The sequence below is a fragment of the Hippichthys cyanospilos genome, chromosome 1 (genome assembly GCF_059441005.1).
Source record: "Hippichthys cyanospilos isolate Australia breed blue-spotted pipefish chromosome 1, RoL_Hcya_1.0, whole genome shotgun sequence".
NCBI lineage: Eukaryota > Metazoa > Chordata > Actinopteri > Syngnathiformes > Syngnathidae > Hippichthys > Hippichthys cyanospilos.
Window position 1 is genome coordinate 18,764,572 of NC_142369.1, and position 9,738 is coordinate 18,774,309.

General features: G+C 40.9%; 1 protein-coding gene across 4 annotated transcripts; it reads left to right on the plus strand.

Moving 5' to 3' along the window:
• The first annotated feature begins 852 nt into the window (after positions 1–852).
• fsta (follistatin a) lies at positions 853–9,223 on the plus strand. Of its 4 annotated transcripts, none has more exons than XM_088424269.1 (6): positions 853–1,982; positions 2,518–2,715; positions 2,855–3,073; positions 3,970–4,194; positions 5,348–5,578; positions 5,717–9,223. In XM_088424269.1, the coding sequence occupies exons 1-6, from the start codon at positions 1,892–1,894 to the stop codon at positions 5,776–5,778; spliced, it is 1,026 nt and encodes a 341-aa protein (XP_088280395.1). In that variant the 5' UTR covers positions 853–1,891; the 3' UTR covers positions 5,779–9,223. The 4 variants fall into 4 exon arrangements, with proteins under 4 accessions (XP_088280395.1, XP_088280380.1, XP_088280372.1 ...); XM_088424254.1 differs by having other exon boundaries at positions 8,046–9,223; XM_088424246.1 differs by having other exon boundaries at positions 2,518–2,709; positions 8,028–9,223.
• Positions 9,224–9,738: the final 515 nt, after the last annotated feature.

Here is a 9,738-nt window from a genome sequence, read left to right on the forward strand (position 1 = left end):
TTACAGTGTATCATATTGAAGCGCAGTAGGATAGTGCTGCAAACTGCGCCCATGGTTGATAATTATATGGTTAACTTAATGCTTGTCGTAGCAATCACAAGTGAGCATTAATTATGTTGTAGTTTCTATCAAAATAACTCTTTTGGAGCTCTTCTTATCTGCAGGCCAAATGTTGCTTGAATGACTAGCTGACGAGCATCATACACATGTACATGCTTCCTGATTGGATCATTACGCTCAGAGGAATGGTTTTGTCATGTACATCCTAGTTGCAAAAGTATGACTGGCAACCATATAAATACAGTTGCATAGCATGATTTAGCTTTCAGAGAGAGTTCTGTATTACTGTACAGTTTTACGATTAATATATTCTGAGATCTGAGGTGTCTTTTGCTACATGTTATTCAATGCACTATAGAGAGATGACATCAAATAGTTGACATCATAGAATAATTATGCAATTGGTTTGATAAGGAATTTGTTTTGCTTAAATTAGAGGTCACGCGAATCTTTTAGAAACGGCGTGACTTTATTACTGATTCATGTGAAAAACTACCAGTTTGACGGTTAAACAAAACTACATGTTACGCTACACGTTTGATGTTAAAAGATATAAAGGTAAGCAAGAGGCAAATATGTCAGTAATTATTGCTTAAATCTCTTTAATCGTTTACACTTGAATGATCATCAACGTTTCTAGGAAGTCGCGATGTCCCATCACGGGTGAGCTATTTTTACTCGTGCAGTCCTTGGGGGAGAGCATTTTGGTGACCCTTGGCCAAACTAATGACAGCCAATAGAAGACGTTTGCACTTGGGCTGACTGGATCTTGTCTGCAGGATAAGCCACATGAAGTCACGACAACTCACTTTTTTTTTTTTTATGAATGACGCCATATGGAAGAACGAATGAATGAACTATCTTTGACTACGCGTCCGCGTCGCAAAGGTTTGTGTATACGACATGATGTATTGAGGAAGAAGTGATCACCGGGGTGCGGACAGGCACATGGCGTTTGTCTGGCCGTCAAATTGTCACCTCTCGGTGGCATAGTCGTTTCTCTTCCAGGATGACCTGACTCCTGCAGAAGAGGTCGCACAAGGACTTCTGAAAGGTACAAACGTTGCACCGCGTTGTGAGCCTGCACGTGTATGCGGGTGTGTATGTGTGCGAGCTCCATTCAGTGAAACGTAACACCCGGCTCATCTGTCTCAAGCCCCTTCGGAAACAGGTTTGATTATATTTAAAAGCTTGACCCCGGAGTGAAACCCAAACAACTGTCTGTACTAATATTAGACGCATACGCGTCTGTGAGGGACCTGGTGCACGGAGGTGGAGAACGTGGGGTGGGGGACATTATTCCATCCTAAGATTTACCCATTTGTCTGCAGTTGGTAGGGGGGGTAAAATCACTTGAAAGCCTTTTAATTGGAAAGACGGGTGTCCGATAATATTGCGGATAAGCAATGAGAGATGAGGGTGAATGTTATTATTATTATTATTATTATTATTATTATTATTATTACAAGCATTTGTTCTAAAAGTGCATCCATATTTTCTCTTTTGGTGCAAGAGAAAGTTGCACCCATGTCACCTGACAGAATGGAGCGAAAGAACTTTGGTAAGAGAAGAAAGAGAAGAAGAAAAAAAACATCTCCCCACCCCCACGGCAAAAGGAGACCGCCCACCAGAGACAGTCAACCCGAGACCCCTTATAGATTTAAAAAGAGAGGCTGCATTCTCAGACTGACACTTATTCAACAGTGCTACCTTAAGCAGATTAGTTTTTCTTTTTTTTGCGCTGCCTCGCAGGGTCAAACAGGCTCTTTCGTGTTGCTGCTGCTTCTTCTCCTCCTTCTCCTCTCTTTCCACTTTGCTTTATTCCTCCATCATGTTTGGGATGCTGAAAGATCACCTCCAGCTGAGCTTTTTCTTCTTCTTCGTGTGGTTCTGCCACCTCATGGAGCATCAGAAAGTTCACGGTAAGCTTCGGTGTCTTTTATAAACTTTTTTTTCTCAAGCTTAGCATAACTTCACATGTAGCGCACTTGCAACTTCCCCCATTTTTAAGAGGTAAAAGTGCGTAAAACAGGTGCTGTTTTAAATGGGATAAGTAAGGTGACAAGTTTTCTGTTGTTTGGACTAAGTTGCGCCAAACTTGTGAGGGATATTATTCTTGACTCTTTATATATTTATATGTTTATCATTAAATGTTTTTGGACGTAATTAAATCTCCACGCATGTGTCCGGTTATGCAAATCACTTGTTGGATAAGGGAAAAGCGTGTTCTGCGCGTCACTGCGCGCCGCTGCTGCTTCTTGTGGCTCTTTAGTGCTGCATGTCTAGACGCTCGGATCCGCGGTTGTGGAAATTAGGAGCACCCCTCCCGCGCGCTGTCAGTCACACGCAGCGACTGCTGAAATAGCGTGCAGCGGAGAATGTCCGGGGCTACTGATTTGTGGGTGTCGAAAAGGCAACTTTTGACTTTGGATGTTTTGCGTTGTGTGTTGTCTTCAGCTGGTAACTGCTGGTTGCAGCAGGGCAAGAACGGCCGCTGCCAGGTGCTCTACATGCCCGGGATGACTAGGGAGGAGTGCTGCAGGAGCGGGAGGCTGGGCACGTCCTGGACCGAGGAGGACGTCCCCAACAGTACGCTGTTCAGGTGGATGATCTTCAACGGTGGAGCTCCCAATTGCATACCTTGCAAAGGTGGAGGTGCACTCATTTTCCTTTGGTTTGCACTTTTACACGCATGCGTCTGTTCTCTCGTCAAGCCGTGCGTAATTGTTTTTGGCGCGCGAATTGTAACCGACTTGACTTTGTCCCCCTCCCCTCCAACTCCGCTGCGCAATAGAGTCGTGTGATAATGTGGACTGCGGGCCTGGCAAGAGGTGCAAGATGAACAGGAGGAGTAAGCCGCGGTGCGTTTGCGCGCCAGACTGCTCCAACGTCACGTGGAAGGGACCCGTGTGCGGCTCGGACGGGAAGACCTACAAGGACGAGTGCGCGCTGCTCAAGGCTAAATGCAAAGCGCACCCCGACTTGGACGTGCAGTACCAGGGAAAATGCAAAAGTCAGTCGCTTCCCCCGCTATGTCTGTCCGTCTGTCTTTCTGTCTAACTATGGATTGTCCTTCATCTATCTTGTCCTGTAAACCTCTTCTGGATGTTTTTTTTCTGCAGTTTGTCCCTCTCAATGCTCAACACTTTTCTATCTTATATCTGTCACTACTGGATGGAATCGTCCCATCTCCAAAACATTTTTTAAAGAAAAAATGTTACAATATTAACATCAACATATTTTGAGTTATTGATTATTTTGAAGCTATTTTTTTTTATCACTTTAGAAGTGATATCGCAGGGTTTTTTTCCATATTGCTTTGGTAAATTTCAGAAATTTTGCAAGACAAGTGCGTTTCTCAATAAAACTATTGCAAATAGCAAAATACCACAGATCACCTGCAGAAGTCAGTTTGTTTTTCCAAATTCTTCGTTCAATTCTCAAAAGTAAATATCTGTGTATTGAAAATAGCAGTGGCATCAGAATGACAAGTTAATGTGATATTTTGTACAAAAAGGACAGTCAAATTTCTTCATTGTGTTGTCAGTATAACAGTGTACTATGAAGGGAGGGATATTCTGGTGTATACTTTTGGAGAGGACTATATACGTCAGCTCCCCTCCACCAGGCGTGCCAAAAGCATTTCTAACTTGTTGAAAAAACTGAGAAACAGCTTTTTTTTCATGCGCAAAAGTGGCACCATAATCATGTGAGGATTGAAGAAAAAGTGTTGAGATTTTTAGTTCTGATCCTAGAAACGTACCAAAGCAGCTGTGAAAAAAAAACAAAACATACAGCTCACAGGTGGAACTAACCAATAATATTGATTTGATATACGAAGTCTTCCGCCTGATAGCATTGATTTGCTAAGTTATTTGAACTGCGGTGTAACACCCCTCCATCATGCAGAAACATGCCGTGACGTGCTGTGCCCGGGCAGCTCCACCTGCGTGGTAGACCAGACCAACAACGCCTATTGTGTGACGTGCAATCGGATCTGCCCTGAGGTGACGTCCCCTGAGCAGTACCTGTGTGGCAACGATGGCATCGTGTACGCCAGCGCCTGCCACCTGAGGAGGGCCACCTGCCTCCTGGGTCGCTCCATTGGGGTGGCCTACGAGGGCAAATGCATCAGTAAGTCACCCCCCCCCCCCCCCCCTCCCACACACACACACAAACCCGAACCACCTCCTCGAATGAGAATGTTTATCGCTGCCAACATTCCATGGTGGATGGAGACTGTTTGCTCAAGAAATGATGGACACTTGATTATTTCCTGATGTTGGCAGCATTTCTCCTTATGGGGGAGTGGGGAGGAGCAGCAAAGTGCAGTACAGGGGGGAGCTAACTCAACCAAAAACAAAAATTTCCCTACTGTGCTTAAGGACTTTTTTCTAGGTATCCGTACTTTGTTTGAGGATTGATAGTTCAGGGTAACTTTTTTACTTTTACAGTGATCCCTCCATTACTGTGAAAGATACGTTGCAGACTACCTTATGATAAATAAAAATATGCTATGTAGAGGATCGCTCTCCAAAAATATTTTACCTAAAAAAAAAAAGACCAGCTATTCAGAAGCCACCATCACCCATTCATAAAAGTACATGGGAGTTTTCTGCCGCAGAACTACATTTAATACAAAAACCATTGCAAAATTAAAACTCAATAATTCATTTACAATGTATTGCTCATTAAAGGTCAATAACAGTTGTACCTAATTAAATGTTTTCAAAGAGACACCTACCGAAGCTTGAATACGAATGGAAAACAAATTTAAAAGTGAAATACAACTGAACTGGAAGTGATTAAGAGATATTACATTTTGAATACTAAAAAAGCTCTAGCTGTGAATGTACGACTTTACCAGCAGCCCAACAAAATAAAAAATCTGTGAGACTGCTTAAATGTTTATTATTTTATATAGCTACTTAATTGCTTTTTTATTGCAATTACATAGTTTTGTTTTCAATATCGTACTGCATTTATGTTGGCATATAAAAAACTGTGAAAAAATATTTATACAAACCAAAGCATGCTAGCAAAAAAAAATCTCTTCCTTAAAAATTCTCAGTTTAATCTAAAAAAATTGAACATATATACAGAATGTTTTTTTTTTTTTGTAGTCTATTCACATGCTAACTAATGCATGTCTAATGCAAAATATGACTAATATTATACCAGCTAACAAAGCTCATCAGTAGTCCGGTCAAAAGTTGTGATGACAATTGACAAATGACAGTTGTGTGACAATTTTTCCCTAACCCCCGACTGGTCTCTGTGCCCGCAGAAGCCAAGTCGTGCGATGACATCCAGTGCGGCGGCGGCAAGAAGTGTCTGTGGGATGCCCGCATGAGCCGAGGACGCTGCTCGCTGTGCGAAGACACGTGTCCGGAGAGCCGGACGGACGAGGCTGTGTGCGCCAGCGACAACACCACCTACCCCAGTGAATGCGCCATGAAGCAGGCCGCCTGCTCCGAGGGGATCCTGTTGGAAGTCAAGCACTTGGGATCTTGCAACTGTAAGTAAAAATGACAACCGGACGGAAAAAGAAACACCCCCTCTCCTGTCCAAGGAAAAAGACACGATTCCATATTGCTTAAAAGACCCCTTACCCCTTCCTCTCCTTTCCTTTCCTTTCCCTAAAATCTCACCCCAGACACACCACCGAGCACAGCTTTCGCAAGGAGAACGGACTTGGAATGGAATGGACTTGCATGATCTTGTCCTTTTTTTTTTTTTGAATCCCCCCCATCTAATTCCTCTGCAAAACATTGTTACAGAGAGACTCATTCAACACGAGTGATGTGGGAGTTTGCAGTGGAACAATCGTCATATGTAAATATCCACATGAACGTCATGAGCGCCAGAGTATATTTTGCCTTAAATTTCATTCTGCCGAGCAACTAATGGAACCATTCTGTCACACGCGCATAGCTAGTTAGAGATGGGCATTTGGACTACATTCATTTTGCAAATATAGGTGATTTAGCTAGCCTCTGAATGTTCTGAACTCCTGTTTCCATGCCAGTGTTATACTGGGAAGAAAAATGCTACGCAGGGGAGTGTGCACTATCCATCCAGCCATTTTCTAAAGCCCTTGACTTTCATTAGAGTTGAACTGAAGTCTATCCCAGCTGACTTTAGGGCAACAGGCGAGGTATGAGACGGACCTATTCACTTATTTGCAGATATTTACGTGGTTAAAAAAAGAGGGGTGGAGTTTATAATGGTTTTGTGGGACCGCAAACCCAATTTTTATTTTTATTTTTTTTGAGGGGGGGGGGGCATATTGGAGGTTTATCAGTGTTTTTGTTTTAAATATTTTTTGTTTTAAAAATATCCAATGCAATTCAACAGAGTCTATTGTACACCAATTTTTCTATTTTGGAGTATTCACCCGGTTTCCATCCCTCCACTATACCAAGGACGTTCAAACTCGCATCTGTGGACATTTTCATGTCTTCAATGAACTTAACATGCTTGTTTTTGAAAAGTGGAATGACTTTGGGTGTACAAACAACCTTTCACACGGTGCGTTCAATATTGGCAAAAACTGTGCCAAGACGCGAGCTCTTTCAAAATTCAGTAAAATGATGAAAGGGAAAGTCAAGTCTTTTGACACGACTGTCTTTACAATAATACGTTCCATGTGCGCCCATTAATCACAATTCTGATCATTAATCATTCTGATGAATATTGTGTTAGTGGAGTACGACAAGCAACGGAATTTGCTGTTTTCTGAGTATGGTCATGTGACATTCGCAAGCTGAGCCCTAAGCAACTGTGATGTCCTTCTCAGTCAAGAGCAAGTGGCAAAATGGCTGGCCGCTGAGATGGATGAAACAGGTGTATTTTACTGCCTAATTTATATTCTCCTTGCAGGCTAGTCGGGCTACATTAGTAGGGCCGCAAATAATATGTAGTTATAAATAACAGTTTTGACTTGAGTTCCCCTTTAATGATTAGCCATTATGCCCATCTATAGTCGCAAATTCCCCTAATCACCTTACTATTGTATTTGTGGGCTTTTGGTTAAGCTTCTGTATAAATATGTTTTTCGGTCGGCTGTAACTCAATCATTTCCACTGTTTCTTGTGAATATGCGGCCAACCCTTCCACGATAGTCACGTGATGGTGATTGTACCACTGGTGTCGTCATAGGTCAAAACGAACGGCGAATTTGAACCTTGATAATCGCATGTAGACAACCTATCTATCTGTAGAATAGACAACGTTTGTCGGGGGGGGGGGGGGGGCTTGCTGGGGGAAGGCGTGGGTTGCGCTGGAGGTTAAGCGATGTTGAAATTGAGCAAGAGCCCTGAAGGAAGTATCACATTTACATTCCATGTTGCTCCACTCAAAAGAATGTCTCATTGTTAGGTTCTCGTGCTATGACACCCGAGGGACCAACTTTACGATCACCTCATGGGCTGAATATTTCTCAATGTGATATTTAACATAGAAAGGTCACCCGCATCCTCCTTTCGTCGTTAAAAAAAAAACAAAAAAAAAGTTTATTGTCATTGCTGTTTTCCACTGAATGTGATTTATCGTGTTTGAATGTTGATGGATTGATGAGGGATGCCTGTGCGAGGTTTTTTTTGTTTTTTTTTTAATACTGTCACCCTTGTTTTGCTTTGATTTTGTGTGTGTGTGTGTGTGTCCAAAATGTCAAGAAAAAGAAAAGGAAATACCTCAGAGTTGTGTTGATGATGTTTGGAGCTGCTTGCTGTGACACCTCTTCCGCTTACCAACCAACAACACCAAGCAACCTACCGAGCAGAAAAGCAGCATTTTTTTCACAAATCCACCCCGATCCACTGGACCCCAGATCCTCTCAACCTACCTTCCCTCACTGACATTTTCCATCCATCAACCCCCCCCCCCCCCCCCCCCCCCCCCCCACCACCCCTTTGTAGACCCTCTGACTCACAGGTGATGTTTTGTGGTCCTCATTCATACAACAGCTATATTCCTTCATATAGCCATCAGAGAGGAGCAGGAAGAGGAGGAGGACGATGACGACTACAAGGCCTATGTGCGTTTATCTTCTATACTGGATGGATAGCCCCCCAATCAACCGCCCATGAATCCCCCACCTCCCCCTCTTCCAATCACGCCAGTCCCAAGCAAAACCATGTCCATACTGTACATGACGTGTATGCTTATTTATTTTTAAACAAAAAGGAAGTATACATATAGTCCAATCTGCTAGATGTTTATTTATACTTTTTTTTTCAAGTTTTCTTATTTATACATTTACAATGTCAGGCTTACAATCTACCACTCATTTTCTCCCTTTTTTTTTATTGTTGTTGTGGATTTTACTTTTTTTTTTTAAATTTTCATGAAGAAATATATTTGTCCAAAGAGAAACAGTGTTATTTATTTGTCACGTTACCATGTAAGTATGAGTCCTCGACAAATGCTGTAAATTGCATTCCGCTTTCATTCAGCTGTAAAAAGAAAAAAGAAAGAAAATGAAAACCTGCTTATAACTGTCAAATCTCTATCACAGATGTTTATGTCACACTTACATAAATGCATGGCTGTATGTTTATTTATTGGGAATATATCAACTTTTCTTTTTTAATGTACAGATGTGTCTCTGGTTTGTTTACAGATCATAATAATAACTGACCAAAGGGAGTCTCTCAATGGTTTCTTTTGAACAGATGCAACACAGCAGCAATTAAAACAATGGATGAGAAAAAGAAAAAAAAAGCAATTTGATTGTTTTTTCCTGTATTACAGTTCTTTTAGTCTTTTAATTTTGTCAGTGTTCTATTGACGCATTAGAAAAAAAAGAGGTACGTTTGGGATGATACTTGATGACTTTGGAAACAATGTGCCATTAACATTTGCGCGCTGTTGTCTTTCTTCTATGCCAATGTTGCTCTCGCAGAGTTTCGATAGGATTAACTCGTACTTTACTGCAGTATTCAACACAATATCACACTTTGTCACTCTGTTTCTTTTCTTCTTTTTTTCCGCAAACTGATTTTCTTTTTATTTTCAAGCATCAGCAAGAGAAATACAAAATTCTGTTATGAATATATAGTTTTGTATTTTTTATGTAAATGTCATATGTATATACAAAAGGTTTGAGGGTATTTGTACAGATATGAAGAGTAAAACAATAAAAGTTTTTTTTTTCCTTTAACATTTTCCAGGCTGTTTCTTGTGGATCTAATCAGAAACATTATTCATATATAATAATGCCCTGCCAGCTCAAAAATGTATATAACACCTATCAGTAACTATCCTCTGATTGTTTGATCAGAGCTAAATAGTCTTGCAATTTTTCTAAATGGATAAAAGGAGAGGAGAATGTTAGGGATATAACTGCGATATAATAAATATATGATAGTATAATAGGTCGGGCAACATTGTACCTGGCTGTCTTGTTTTAAACTGAAAAAAAACATTCGTGGAATTTGTGGAAACATCTCGGGTAAAACCTCTTAGAAAGTTAAGTCTCTTTAAAATTATGTCTCTTGCCATCTGATAATAAGGAAAACAACAGTTAATTCTAAACTATTACAGAATAAAAGTAATTTTGAAAATATGTTTTTCAGGTGCCTTACTATCTATAACAGGGTTGCGGCAAAAAAACAAAACAACTATATATATATATATATATATATATATATATATATATATATATATATATATATA

Bases quoted from the DNA above. Each gene is read 5' to 3' on its own strand.
- fsta (XM_088424246.1), top strand. From the start codon at position 1,892: ATGTTTGGGATGCTGAAAGATCACCTCCAGCTGAGCTTTTTCTTCTTC. The intron at 1,983-2,517 runs GTAAGCTTCGGT...TGTTGTCTTCAG, and splicing joins GGAGCATCAGAAAGTTCACG to CTGGTAACTGCTGGTTGCAG. The intron at 3,074-3,969 runs GTCAGTCGCTTC...TCCATCATGCAG, and splicing joins GTACCAGGGAAAATGCAAAA to AAACATGCCGTGACGTGCTG.